We start from the raw sequence: 15,679 nt of genomic DNA, 5'->3' as shown, positions 1-15,679 counted from the left end.
GTAGACAATATTTCTGTACAAACCATGCATACACAGAATACCTCCACATGCCTCTCACAACTGTATCAGCATTTTCACTAATACACACTTGCATGACTGTCAGATTGATTCTATACAACTTGTTTCCAACGTTCTGTACCTCGACATCCTGAACACTGGATAAAGAAGTTGATTAAATCCAGAAGTGCTATGTCCCTGTCTTGTTTATATGATTCAATCCAGTCGTCCACCACGGACTGTCAAGAAAAAAAGAACACTTATCAGACACTCTTAAAGAAACATTTTATTAAAGGCAACTTATTTATTCGTTTCAGAGTAGAAGTTCAAAACTGAGAATTTATTTTACATAATTATATGCATGTACAAACACAGAAATCTATACACCTTCTCTCAGGGTGGAGACAGAACAAATATTGTTAGAGAACAGAACTATATGCACTGTTTTCTGTATTATAATCACATAAAACACAGATTCAAATTCAAGTTACTTTAATTCCTGCAAAATTTTACTTGCAGTATTTATCCAATTTCACACTTGTGTTAAAAAAACGAATACTACGATTACATACAGAAGGACCAACATGCATGCCCAGAAAACTAATGAGCAGAAATCATTTGGGGATAAAAAAAATGAATTTACACTGCATAATGAACATGTCAATATTTATAAAGGTCTGAATATCAATCATTCAGGAACACTGAATATAGTTCAAGAAGACAGAATGAAATGAAGAATATTTTGTAAACAAAACCAAGTTACAGAAGTTGTTTTTATAGTGGTTGAAAGTCATTAAGCCACGTGAGTCACAGTATATGAGGTGGAGTCAGTTTCAAACTGCACTAACTATATATAGTCAGGAGATACTTTGATAATCACCCATAAGCAGGCACAACACATGGTCATTACTATGAATAACAGCAGGGAAGAGGACAGAAAGCACACAGGTGTTGAGGTTTGTCACTTATTAATCTCTGGGGACACAGAATGTGCTTCAGTGGCTTGATGAAAATATTCACTAAGTGAATTTTATCTGTCAACATAAAGGTGCAATCACATCACTGGAAAGAGCTTATAGCAGATATACATCAGCTGAAACGAATGGAGTGATGCATAGTGAGTGGCAAAGCCTATAGCTGCTTCCCTTAAGCTTTGCCCTTCAGTTCTGACTACAGAACAATCGATGCTGGGGAGAGCCATAATTTTTAAACCTCCCAAAGTCACTAAAAGGAAGCAACAAGGAAGAATCAAACAAAGGAACAGTGGTGATAATTTTAAAACTACCATAAAAAAGCAAGAGGATTGTGTGGGTTGAGTGAGGTCTGCCTACAGCATTGCAAGTATGACTTCTTGTATCAGTCTCACTGATACACAGTATTATTAACTCTCTATTCTGACTTCCTCAATAACACAAACGTGTTATTGGGCTGTAGTGAATTGTGCATGCTTAATGTAACTATGCTATCATGTTACGATACTTTTACTCATTTCATTAAGAGAAAAACAATCTTTCCTGTTCTCCTGTTCCACCAGGAGAAGCTTGATTAGGCTTTTGGAGCATACCTGACAAATGGATTATTGTATTTTGGAGTTTGGGTTCATATTGTATTTCTGTCTATGTACTTGCAAGAACAGCATCTGCCAAATTAGGCAATATGCTCCATCTTTAACACAGATCACTACACTTGCTCTTATCCCAAGTCAGGATGAGACCATCAGCAGTTATTCCACAACCAGTGTAAATCCCCATGCATCCCAATTGCCGGAAAACTAAGTTTTTGGAGGTTTTGTCTACCAGCACACTCACACACACGCACAGTAGAAGAAACTCCAGAAGCATTGGCTATCTGCTCCCCAAAAGGAAACAAAAAAGGAAGATTTGGCTCAAATTAATCTTGCTGAGAAAACTCAAAGCAATTCAGAATGCTTCACTATTATTTCAGCATGAATTCAGACCCATTCCCCTTATTACTATTCCATCTGCAGAATTCCCCCCAGCACATAAAAACAAATACAGTTGAGTGTAAAAATTTTTTACTAAAGCAAATATTGACAAAGCTTAATGACCAGCCTGCTGGGGAACTGACACAACATTTGTTTGAACAGCGTTACTATCAGAACAGCACGCAATTGCCAGCTTAAAAAACAGTGGCTGGGCCCAGCCAGTCCACAGGCTCTGGCCCAACAGGCCTCACCCAATCGGTTAACAACTCACTGATACTTCTAGTCACTCTCCCAGACTCTTAATCTACAGCTCAGAAGTGTCCTGGTCTATGAATACTGTTCCACACACTTCATTTTTATTGTAAGGAATGCATAAGCGAACCAGAAAACTTTGCCATTGACACCATTTGGCTGCAGCGTGTCTCAAGGGTTAAACTGTCCACTGCAAAAGAAAAAACAAGAGTAACTTCTGTTTTAAATTTGCCAGGAGCCACTTGTACTCAATGCCACCTCATTCTTACAGAATTCTTACACTCCCCTCCAGCCCAATTTACATCTCCCTTGCTTCCATCACATTCTCCACTTGCCATCTCTCAGGCAGAAGCACCCTACTCAGTGCTGTTGTGATTTGCACAGAAGCACTGCCATATTTTTATCTTTGCTCTCAACACGTTCTGAAGTTTACTATCTTTCTTTTTCAGCCTGGCAAATCTCAAATGACTTTTATGCATTAGTATCTAGTTCTCAGCCAGGGAATGTGTTCCACCCACAGCCCAATTGCACTAAAACCTTCCCTGTAGAAGCAAGGCTGACCTGAAAGATTCCTTTCCAACTTCAATTTCGCTCCTGGTTCTTGCTATGACATTCTGCCCCTTCAGCTATACCACTGCAAGTGCTTCTGCACTGTGCTATGAATTACATCAGTGAACCCATCTGGATTAAAAAAGAGGATGCAGAGGGAGACTGGGAGGAAGATTTTCCCATTTTGATTCTACTTATTTCAAACAGTTTTTTTGTTTGTACAAAGCTCATCCAAATTGTAGCATCAGTTCAACTCAGTGACCTTCTGCTTTTCTTTTTTCTTGGTCTTTTCATGTAACTACAATTAGTGAGGGATGAGCTATGACCTTGAGCACTAAGCACCCAGTCTGTCCTAGCTAGTACAGCACTTGCTGTGCTAAGCTGAGAACCATGATGCAATTCAAAGAACAGAGACAAGCAGAAAACCTCAAGTCCCATGGACCTGGCAAGAAGCACTGCAGAGTCTCCAGCACAAGCAGCAAATAAAGAGAAACAGTAAATCAGAAGTAATGCTTAGAACAGGGACAGCAGACAAAGACTGCTTCTTGTACCACCTGGACCTAGCAGAAGACCAACAGCAAAACTGACCTAAAACTTCTAATGTTTGGGTATGATTTGCCTCACCTTAATTATGTGCACAGCACACAAAGTCTTAAACTCAACACAGTGTGTATATGTTCATTATGCAATGGCTGCTCTGAAAGCAATGCCTCCTTTTTTATGAGATTGGCCCATGATACCAGAGGCCACATGTTGGTCGGATGGCAGCAGAGGTTGAACCTTCCCTACAGTATTCTGTTCCATCTTGATGCCATGTGGCAGATGGCAGCAGAGGGGCAGTCTGACAAATGGTGACTGACATGGAGGTGCAGATGAAGCAAAGATGTGTCACTGAACTTTTCCATGTGGGAAAAAAGAAAACACAGTGATATTCACTGACGCTTGCTGAACACTTCTAGACACCAACAGTGGACATAGCACAGTGAAGGGTGGGCAGCACTCTCCAGCAGCAGCAACAACTATCAGCTCTGCTGGTGCAGATTATTATGAGTGCAGCATGCAGGTTCTTGCCCGTTGCTGGCAAAAATGCAGAGCTGATGGTGGTGCTTATGTTGAAAAAGAGTGTTTTGTAGCTGAGAATTTGCTCCATCACATGGTGGTATGCTTCTCATGGTTGTACTTTCCATGGAAAGAAACAAGAGGCATTACTTTTGGAGCAACCTACAGACTTACATGTATATATCTAGCCAATATTCAGTAAAATCAACAGTACAATTAATCTGTTCAGAACAGGAATACACTGTGAGGCAAGATAAGTCCTGCTAAATGCTGCTCATGATGACACCAAGCAGTGCTCCGCTGGCTGCCTGGGGAGGTGGGGTAACTAGAGGCACCAATGCACAGCCACACAAACCATGCTCACTGACCCTGGAACATGAGGGGGGGAAGTATTTCCAGTGGGTCAAAATGGAAGTAAGACCCGCAGATCTACATAATTCAACCCCTCATACACATTTGGCATGATTATTCGTAAGGCTTTTTTTTAGGGATTACAGTTTAAGGCAACAGGAGATAATGAAGCCAGACTACATATGTTACAACAGTTGGAACCTAATCAAACTGTTAACTTCTGATGTAACAGAAAAGAGCTTTAAACCAGAAAACATTAGGATGAAAAAAATGATACATTTCAGACCCAAAATAAAGACAAATACCAACAGAAGCAAGAAAAAACAGCAGGAATCCAAAAACTGGGAAAAGAGGTTGAATGGAAAGAAAAAGAAATTGGGCAGGCAACAGTGCAGCAATGGGTGCAACAATGGATCACTGCCAGAAAAGGAATTTGTTTGCATAGATGGAAAGACTCCCATTAAAAACAAGGACCTCTTGCTGATAGTCCACAGGTTAAAACTAACCCTTCCAAATGAACTGATCTTGTTAGTGCTCTCACTCCAACCATCCCATTTCCAAGGGTATCTCAGATATAAGCAAACAAACTACACGATCAATTCTCATAGCAACAACTCATTTCCTGGCCCCTTCCCTGTCATCACCCCCCCCCCCCCCCAGATTCAGAACTGATGTTGGAGTGAAGGCACCAGGGGATGAAAGGCTCAGAGAGCTCTTTGGAAAAGAGGCAGCTGTAAGTCAGCTCCATCCAGCAGAATTCACTCCAAAGTCTTGTTGCCTACTTCAGCAAAACACTTAGGAAAGCTGGCACAAACAGACTGCATGAGTTGTGCTGGTGGTACCCATCAGCTGCCAGATGTTGTTACCTTCAGATGTAGTAGAGAACGTTGATCTACCATATGGAAAATAACACTTAACTGGATAAATTCAGCATTCCTGGGAAGCATCTATAGTACAAGTTCTCCAGGTGCAGGAAACCAATGCTTTCAAGATCACCAAATGCAATGAATGTATACAGCAAGGAAAAGGCCCTTGACAACATTATGATGGACAGCAAATGAGAAAGTACATGAAAAACTCTCTAGCTTCTCATTTTCATTACCAGATTGGAGTAAGCAATTGACCCAATACCACATGACCACTTCTAGTGCTTTGCCCTAAGAAAGCAGCCATGTGTGCACACACACATACATATATAGAAGCTACAGATACACACAGATGCAACACAACTAAGTCAGTTACTGCAATAGGTCCATGCTACAGAAATGAATGTTTTCCAGTACTTCCTTAACTTTAAAATGCTTCCATTCTTATGAGAGCTGAGAGAGGAATCAAGGTCTTCTGCTAATAACAGTTGATATATTATGAATAGGGGGTCAATACAGAGATTTTATAAATTTCATAGCTGCTTTTCATTATCTCAGATACCAAAACCTGCCGCATAGCAGTGTTGGAAGACAAGATTTAACAAGGTTAGTAAGTAAAAAATAAGAAGCTTAAAGAAAATTAAGGAAGCAACAAAACAGATCCACAATCTGAATAAGTAATTTAAAATCAATCATGGGATCTTTACAGATGTACTGACCTTCACATCTCTATAAATCAGAACACTTTTTATTCCTGAGAGGAATAACAGGTTTAAATGCCAGTAAAAGCTAAAGTCTGAGGCAGTGAATGAAAAAAATGAAACTCATTATCTTATTACCTGCTGGAGGCTTTTCAGCTATGAATCAATTTCATATTCCTACAGTGCAAGAACATTACAACACTCAGAAGCATTACGTGCTGGAGGAACCATAGGGACTAACTGCTGATGATACTTGGCTAGCTCATGTAAATTAGCACGGTCTCCCTAAATATTAATGAAACCTCATTTCATAAAGCTATTTCACAATTTAAATTAAGCAACAATTTGGCAGCAGTGCTACCAGCAGAAAGCATGCACTATATCCAAAGGGGGCGTTCACATGAAAGATCTGAGTCTACTGTACACTGAGGCAAATAATAATAAGGAACAGTTCAATAATTCGCTATATCATACAACTGATCACGGACATGCTTCACTTACATTGAATGCAATGGACAAAATATGACTTGGGGATGAGTGCACTGTGTTTGTACTGAAGGTACAAAACATAGAATGAAAGCATACAGTGTGGCTTACACTGAGGTCTTCTGCCAACAATTAATCAAAAGAAATGCAAAGCTTACAGAAACAGAAGCACAGTGAAATTATGATTTCAGTCACCTGTATAAAGAACAGCCTCAAGAAAAGGTAAAAGCTAGGATACACACTTTAACAAGGGGTGAGAATAACTTAAAATAACAGTGAAAATAAGAATATAGGGAAAGAAACCGAGGTACAAAAGACTTGGAATGTTCTATATAAAGTCCTCAAAGTAAACCTACATCCTTCCCTTCCCTTTCCTTCCCTCCCTTTCTCTTTCCCTTTCCCTTTCCCTTTCCCTTTCCCTTTCCCTTTCCCTTTCCCTTTCCCTTTCCCTTTCCCTTTCCCTTTCCCTTCTCTTTCCCTTCCCTTTCCCTCCTCTTCCCTGTAATGGAAGTCATTTAGGGTCAAATTTTGTGAAGACTGAGGTAATTGCACAGAGTTACTAAGGAGAAGGCAGCGCCTTAGCATGTCAAAGTATGTGCAATTTAAGGTTGCGCATTAGACTTCCAGATGACTGATTGCACTCCTAATGGCAGACAGAAATATACACCCACAGAAAGAACTAATGGAAGGTTCATAAAACAGAACTGCAGACTGCAAAGCTGCAATGTATCCTTTTTCCTCTAAAGATGGTTATTTTAAATTAAGAGAGTTCATGCTCTGCTAACTGCTAGAGAGCATTTTCTAACGAGCCAAAATGATTATTTTAAATCTTACTTTAATGTATCACCGATTCTTGATCTCTTTAAGTAAAGACAAGAAAATCTGCTTATGCAGTGCGTTTCTACTTAACTTTTTTTCCTTGAAGCACAGAGAGTAAAGAAATAAAGTCTTAAAATGGTTTATTCCCAATAAAACAAAGGGACTCACGCTGCCCACACAGAGGCATCTGTGTTTGGCATTTTGCATATTTCTATGCAGAAGAACTCGCATGGGCTATCATTATGTGGGGCAAGCACTCCAACACATTACATGTAAAAATGTGGTTGGAAATATAACTACTTCTGAAAGATAAAAATATTTAGTTCCCTAGGAGTATTACAACGGCAGGATTTAAGTGGCATTACTCTTATATGCATAATAGGTACTGAAAAAATTATTCTTGCAGATGGATTAAAATGACAGGAACCACCAAGGACAAGTATCCTCACTACAGCACAGCTACACCACTCAGAATGGCACCTCCTCACCTCAGCCCTCAGAAGAGAAGGGCAGACTGCAGCAGCCTCATACCAAGCCCATTTTCCACAATGGTACTGACTCTGTGCAGCTCCTGATCCCTCACAATTTACGTATTACATTATTTCTAAAGGGCTCAGTCTGTTTAAATTGGACCAACCACGGGCACAAATAGTTCTGATGGCTGTACATGGGGTTTGAAAATCACCAGAGAAGCACAGAAACAAAATCAGTTATTCCAATAAGAGGATCATCAATTTATTAAAAGCCATGTTTCAATTTCTTTTGCTAATGTTGTTTGCAAAGAGTTCACATGTCATCTCAGATACTCCACAAGAGGCTGACGTTCCAGAGAGTAAAAAATTCATCTGGCTTTAACCACAGTGGGCATTTCCAGGTATAAACGTCTTTGCACACTGCACTACAAGTTCACCTTAGCTGCAGAATCATCGACCATGAATTATATAAGGGAAAAGAAGTACTGTGTGATGACTGCAGAAAAAAAAAGCTATTTGATATTAAGGGATATATCTCAATTAATTAATGTTTAGTTTGGCAGCTAAACTGTTGCTAGCACAACAAGCATGAGAGCATGTACCTGGTTCTGATTTTTCCTTTAAAACCAGTAGCATATAACCAAAAGCAAGCCAAGATGAGGCTGCAGAAAAATTCATCTAGCAGTGTCAAAACTAAATGCTATTCAAAATGACAATAATAGTTGTAGTGATTTTATTCTGTAAACTCTAGAGAACGTATATTTAAACTCCTGGGAAGTTTCTGAGACAGTCTGGTAAAATCCCAGGTCATTATCCATTCTTCAAGTAAGAGAATGCAATACTGTTACAATACAGCAAAAGACTAATAAACTATGCTTTCAACATTAAGAATAGGAATAATAGTTAATATCCTTAAGTTTGTATGCTGTTAAATCTTAGGAAAAACCCTGACTTCCTCAAATAGTCAAGGTAGATGCAGAGATACTATCCACTGAAGAGGACTTCTAATAAGAGAATCCAGGGAGAAAAAGCCCTTAAGGCTATTATAAACACAGAAAGGACATTCATTCTGAACTGCAAACAGTCTGACGTAGGGAGAATTCCCAAAATATATTTTGATGTCTTCCTATCCTTTCTTATTTGCCTTTGCCAGTGACAGGATATTGGACTTCTGAGATGATCCAGTCAGAGCTCGAATGTTTATATTCTTAAGCTCAAGTAACAAGGTATATATGCAAAACACAATTCCTCCTAAATAAGGTAGATGTGTTATACAGTCATTTTAACCAAGAATAAGTCTGAGCTGCTGCCAGAGATGAGCTGAATGAGAGAGCCAATCCAGCTGAAAAATATCCATCCCATGCCACGCCTCTACTTCTTGGTGTGACTACAAAGTACACAAGAAAAGTGTAAAAAACACCAGTTGTAGGTGTGAGAGAAGGTGGGACTGATCTGATCCACAGCAGCCTCAGCTTATGAAGACAGAAGCAGGCAGACAACAACTGTTTTTAACTAGAGCCGCTGAGAGGTCTAAGGATCACAGAGATTATACTGCATAATAATTATGCAATTAAAATAACTGTGTGACTGTATTTCAGGGAGTTGAGAATAAAGCAAAGCAAAGCTTAATCTGTGCTGAATGTGCTGAGAAGCAGCTGGTAACGCTGTGCAGGCTCTGGGACTCTGCTGTAAGCAGAGAACTAGTAGCACAATGAAAAATTCCATTTCAACATACTAAAATATCTTGGCATACATAGCCTAAAATGCACAATGGCATATAATGGAGATGTTTGAGCATGACTATTCAATACCAACATAAAAGCAGAGGCCTCAAATATTTTAAAAATCAACCCTGAAAGTGATATTTGCAGTTCACTTCAGATAAGGGAAAATGGCAGAGCACATAATATAATCTCAGCGCAGATCTGTTTATGTTTTGGTACTGAATGCCTTGTTTGATTACTGCTGATTATTTATGGTTTTCTGGGAGAGGCACAAATCTCCTTCGTATACATGAAAACAAAATGTCTCCATACCTGGTGTGACCAACACAGAAGCATAGTTTATTGCTGCTAACAGGACATGACTGATCCATAGAAATGTTCAGCTGGCAGCCTAGACATGAGATGAGCTCTTCGGCACTGTCTTAATGCCAGGGTCACAGACCAGTACAGAAGCGCTCAGGGGGCTCAGCTGTGGTGGTGGTGAGCATTAATCCATGGCCTTCACTCCCACCAGTGTGAGCTCAGGCACTTTAACATGAGAAATGATGATACAGTCTTTTCTGCCTACAGAACTTTACAGTGAGGAAATACAGTGGATAATTCTGCACCCAGCACTGAAGGTAAAGATAAGAGCCAAATGATGAAAAGCAGAAAAGCGTCATATTTGCATAAGAAAGAAAAACATGTGCCTAAATAGCTCTATGAAGAGTCTCGCTAGATTAAAGGAATGTACCATCATAAACCAGTAAGGTCAGACTGCACCGCATACAAAGAGAATTGCCAACATCTGAAGCAATTAAGCATACAAAAAGTTAAAAAACAAATTAAAACCAATACCAACAACCCAGTACTAGGCTAATGTGGGCATCACTGACATACAGAGCTCAAATGAGAATGTGATGGATACAGCTAACACTTCATTAAAAAGGCAAAGATCTACAGGCAAAGAGCACCTCTGAAGTTATGTATGCTTGAAAAATGAAATATTAACACAACTTTGCTTCCCTGGAAGAAGCAAACAGCAGTAAGCTCGCAATGAGAACCAAAATAGAGCAAAAAAATTAAGTGAGAACTGAGACTTCTAGGAGCTGATAATACTAAGCCAGAAAAAAATCTACCAACTAAAATACATCCTGAGAGTAAACAGCTGGAGGAGACAGAGCAGAAATGAAAGCATGTGCAGTGAAATTCCCACGTAATTTGAAACTATATTAATTGATTTTTTTTTCTGTTTTTCATTGCTGGAAGCAAATTTAAGAGCACTGCAATAAAAGCAGGCTCATATTACAGAAAAATGACTAAATATCAGTAAATAACAGGTTCTGACAAATGCAAATATATGAAAATTGACAATATCAACAAACTGCTAAAAAAGCCACAACAGAAACCTGCATTAAAACTATGAGCTAAAGAAAAAAAAAGGCCAAGCATTCCTCATCAGTTCATAAAATCCCTCACCTGTTCCTTTTGATTCATGTGGCATTATCCACAAATTCAAAGTAAAACTAATTGTATCACATGATAAAGGCATCCTCTCCCCCACTGTAACACAGGGTATTGTTAATAATTTTGGAATATTCCTTTAGTCAATTGTATCTCTCATGCATATGACATACAGGCTGAGCACGGTTTAGGCACACGAGCAACTGCATATAAACACCCCTTCTAGATTTTTACATAACTATTACATTTCTCAAAACAATTCCTTTGTATTTGAATTCCAAAGGTTTCCTAATACAAACACACAGATTGCTTCTGTTTAGAATTTAATTTGAGGAATACTTCTTTTGGCATCTCCTTTGAAATAGATAAAACATATCAGTCAATTCCACACACACACACCATCAAACTTCAAAGCAATCACTCACTACTTCTTTCTTGGCTCCTGCAAATATCAGCAACTCTAGGACAAACACACTACGTAAAGCACAACGTATGTTCAGTACTGCAGTAAAACCAGAAAATAGACTCCAGATGTTTCCTCAAATCCTGCCAAAAACGGAATTTGAAAAAGCATTGAAATGCAAGCAATTGGAAGCCTCAATGTAAAACAAGTACAAAGGAGAGGCGCGCAGAACCTGTTGTTTTGTTAGGAGTAAATTTGTTCTGTCTTCACCTACTAGATAAGAAGGGATAATCCTGTATAACTGTAAACACAGCAAATAAGAAGAAAAACGTTCTACATCACCAATTTGAAGTCGAGAGAAAACATTCTATAGCTTTCATGCATGTGGAAGGCTACACTGGGCTTCAGTTCTAAGCTATGCTAAAAATAATGAAACCCTGATTTTGACCCTGATTTTCCTAGTTTACAGTTTTTTCTCATGTGAACCCCACAAAATCAAAACACACTCACTGATGTTGATGTTGTATGAGGCCCATTTTGTTGAAATGCAAAACAAAGGAGGCCTTCCTACACAATCTTTCACTAGTAACCGTTGCTGGCTTTTAACAGCAATAGGTTATCAGTATGGGCCCACCACTCCTTCTTTGTATGCCAAAAAGAAATAACTTACTAGAAGCGTAAACGCTGTCAAAAAGAATCACCTATAGAGGTTCTTCAGAAGGGCCTTATCTAGGCTAATAAATAACTTTAAGACCTCAGTATGTGATCAAAACTAAGAAACATTTCTGGAGGTGTTTCAATTGAGCTATCTTAGATATTCATCTTAGAGTGAACTATTTGCCTTCAGGGCGTGTCGATCTTTGCTCCTCAGTTAGAGAGGAAGTCTAGGCAGCTAGTTCAGCTTTATTCTGTAGTTCTGGTGGAGACAGCAAGAGGGATGCAAGTACTCAAACGCATGCGAGCAGCATTTTGGAAGGGTGAAGGAAAAAAACAAACAGGAAAACAAAAAGCTTTGTATCCAACAATATCATTTTATACTTTGTCTTTCTGCAAAATGTACTACAGGTTATTGTTTAATGGACTGCTAAATACCAACCTGCATTTTCAGCTCAAAAGCAATCAACAAAATACTTGTGAATTCAACTGAAATAATTACTTTCTGAACTGCCACTTGTCTTTCAGAAGTGTAACAGCCCCCAGCTCCAAAACAGCTCACTGTTCCTTATCATATACAGACTAAGATAACGTTAAGCATGAAAGTTTATTGGACCATTACATCTTTTGAAAAAAATCCATGTGTTTACAACAGTAAGGCTTAGATTGAACTTCTACAGACAGAATGCCCTGAAACCTGAAGGTGTAATGCAGTTAGGTATTTTACCTGCATAGCACTCTTTCCCAGTTTAACCACTTCAAACAAAGTGACAGGGTCCCCTTCTCCATTCTGCTGAGGGTGGCCATTAGCTCTTCCACGACTTGCTCCTCTAGCTCCAGACTCAGATCGACCTTTGTCTCCTGGAGACTTCCGAGGTTTCTTAGTGGCAGACTGGGCAAAGAAAACCAGCAGAAGGAAAAATTTATTATAGCCATGAGATCTGACATCACTCGAAGTATCCTTATACATCATATACAGGTACTACACACACATTTATACACTCACACACATAAATACACACAAACATCACAGAATAAGCCAGGCTAAAACGGACCTCTGGTCTCCAATCTTATCTCCTGCAAGGTCAAGGCAATGAAATTCAGTTGATTAGGGCTTTATTCAGTCATATAATGTATATTTTCCATTACCAGTAGTTGCTGAGAAATAACCTAAAAGTCATTGTAGAGCCAGGGAATTCAAAATCACTGAATTCCTGGTTTTTAAGCATCACCTCACACCAACATCCATGTTAGTCTTAATCAAAACAAACAGAGAGTCGACAGCATAACTCAAAATAGATAAACGGCAGCAAATTACAGACAGGACAGTAAAAGTGTTTTATGCTGACATACAATGTAAACTTTCAGAATAATGATCTTTGGAAAACAACGAACAATTTATTATGCATATACTTGTCATGTGAGCAGTCATTTTCTGCAAGCAGTTATACAACTTTAATGAAAAACAATGTACATGAAGACACAACACTTAACTCCGATAAAGTTAAAAAACTAAATTCACAGCCCCATTTGGCAGATCATCAGAATAGCCCCTTTCCTGCTTTAGAATTCTGAGTAAAAAATTTTTGCTGTAAATCTAAATTGTTTATCATCTTATAACACTTGTAACACCTACATCGTTTTTCATCTTATGCAAAAAATCAGTTTCTCAGGGGAAAAATATTAAGATTCTTGCTACAATCTTATGCCTAAAATCTTCACTTTCTCCCTACTGTGAGGCACGCAAAGGCAAAAACTGCCATTTGCCACAGAACAATGAAGCCATTTTGAGGAATACTGTTATAGAAAACAACATGCAAGCAACGCTAAAATTGTACTGAGGACAATACTCTCACAGTACCATTTACCTTGAACACACAGGCACCCAGTTTCCATTAAAGCTTTTAGTAAAGAGCATCAAGTCAGCATTTTTAGTTGCATCTTCCAGGATGAAAGGAAAGGAATCTCATTTCTGGAATAGAGCTGGTAGAAGACAGAGCTGTAGTCTAACCTTCTCCTTTAAAAGGGATCACCACTGGTGGGGACAGAGAAATAAAGAAAAGGGGGAGGAATAGTGCAACTGTCTCCTGTAAACAGTCAGTTAAGGACTTGCATACAAATGCAAGATAGAAAGCTTAAATAATGGCAGAATAACTATGAAAAGCTTCTTAGATAACATCTGCTTTTATGATTAGAAGAATATGAGTTCTCTGCCAATTAATATTATTTTTTTTGCAGAGATTCCTTTATCATCAAGAAAGCTGTAAATACACTAAAAAGTTTAAGATCTACCAAGCTCTGAAGAGACACACTATCACCATTTAAGAAGAGTGAAGAAGTAAAAGCAGTTAGATACTGATTAGATAACCTGAAGAAATGTTTCTGAGTGGCAAGGCCCTGGCAAAAGGTTGCCTAGGGAAGTGGATGCCCCATCCCTGGAGGTGGTCAAGGTCAGGCACCAGGCAAACTGATCTAGAGGGAGTTGTCTCTGCTCATGGCAGAGACTGGGTGAGTCTTTAAGGTCTCTTCCAAACCAAAGCATTCTACGATTCCATTCCAGAATGTATAATCCATATGCTTACTCAGTCTAGGTGACAGAAAGCCATAAGCATATGAACTAGCTAGAAATACTGCTAAAGGAAAGTAGGAAGGCAAGCTGATGCCCTCCACAGGTGCTAACATAAGCCAGAACATGCCTCCTCTGCACTCATTTTCTCTCAACATGAAATTCAAAAGGGTGACATTAAGTACTGCAAGGATTAAGGGAAAACAAGTAGGAGATGGATGTGAAATGCACACACCAAGAACGTGAAGCGCAGGTAGTCCTGCATCTCAAAAGAGAGATGTGTTTTCACAAATTAGGGTGGTCCTTCAGCTCAACCCAAAGAACAAAGTCCTCAAATGCCATGAAGAGCTTCCACACAGCACCAGCCCCTACCAAGGATAAGTTGGGCTCCAGTAAACCTGAATACCACCTACAAGCATAATGTGATACTTCATAAGATCTGGCAGTAATAAATTCATATCAAGTCCATTCTCCTCAGGATTCACCAAACAATCGTCAGTATACAGGAAAAAGATTCCTGTGCTTTCTAACAGGAACAACAACAGTGGTTCCTGTGTGCCCCATCTCACCTACCCTTTCAGCCCCTGTGAGATGCCCAAGAACGCAGCTTTCTGCCCAAATCCCCTTAACTTGACAGTCACCTGCTGTGGTTCGTTTGTTTTCTATTTTAAGCAACAGTCCATCAGAATCCTGAAGTGGCTTAGTTTTCCAGACTCAAAAAGACTGACTTTTCTTCTGCTAATAAGAAGGATCCCTAAAAAGTCATGGAAAAGGCAAGCTGGTTAGCTGCATTGTATCTAAATACATTAATAATCCTTCTGAACGCAGATATCTGCTGCAAAGACAAAGCAGATGCTGATGAAGTGAGTTAGGGCGTCCAGAGGGAGAGACAAAGAAGTAATGCAAGGTAAGGAAGCTAGAGGCTTCTTAATCTCACAAAGGCGCTGCATGGGGGCACGAGCCTGTAACAGCTAAAGCTCACTCTGAGATCCAGGTGCATGGAATCAGACTGTGGTAGTGCCAAAATGGACTGCACCATCTGAGATGGGAACTGGAGTCACCCCATGAACACCAAAGGCCTCCTAGATAGATTTCCCTACCTTTTTCTTTTCTAAACTATTCCAAAACCAAGTTCTAAGCTCAACCTATATACAAAATACTTTACACTGTAATGTCACTATTCCACAGAAGTAAACATGAGAAATATGGACATTACTTCCATTCTCACAGAATTCAGTAGAAGCGACTCTGCTCATGATCAAAATCAGAAGAATGTTCTGATAACTACTGTCACGGGCATCAGCCTCAAATAGGCGAAAGCCTCCAAACTACAGTCACATGAAAACAGAAGTTACTAATCACTCTTTTTGAGTTTGTGCATTGGGCTACAC

General features: G+C 39.3%; 1 protein-coding gene across 7 annotated transcripts in view; it reads right to left on the bottom strand.

Moving 5' to 3' along the window:
• STAG1 (STAG1 cohesin complex component) overlaps nucleotides 1–15,679 on the bottom strand; it is a 149,441-nt gene that overhangs the window by 90,343 nt on the left and 43,419 nt on the right. For 5 of the 7 annotated variants that reach the window (XM_032446719.2, XM_015870973.3, XM_085512621.1 and 2 more), the window contains 2 exons: nucleotides 12,450–12,614; nucleotides 140–236 (listed from right to left, as the gene is read on the bottom strand). In XM_032446719.2, coding sequence (XP_032302610.1) covers nucleotides 140–236; nucleotides 12,450–12,614 — 262 coding nt within the window. Of the gene's footprint in view, nucleotides 1–139; nucleotides 237–12,449; nucleotides 12,630–15,679 lie in introns of all 7 variants that reach the window. The other 2 variants (XM_015870971.3, XM_085512618.1) reach the window with 1 other exon arrangement.

The sequence above is a fragment of the Coturnix japonica genome, chromosome 12 (assembly GCF_054131305.1).
Source record: "Coturnix japonica strain WE chromosome 12, WE-NBRP24, whole genome shotgun sequence".
Taxonomy (NCBI): domain Eukaryota; kingdom Metazoa; phylum Chordata; class Aves; order Galliformes; family Phasianidae; genus Coturnix; species Coturnix japonica.
This window is presented reverse-complemented; position numbering and strand designations above follow the sequence as displayed.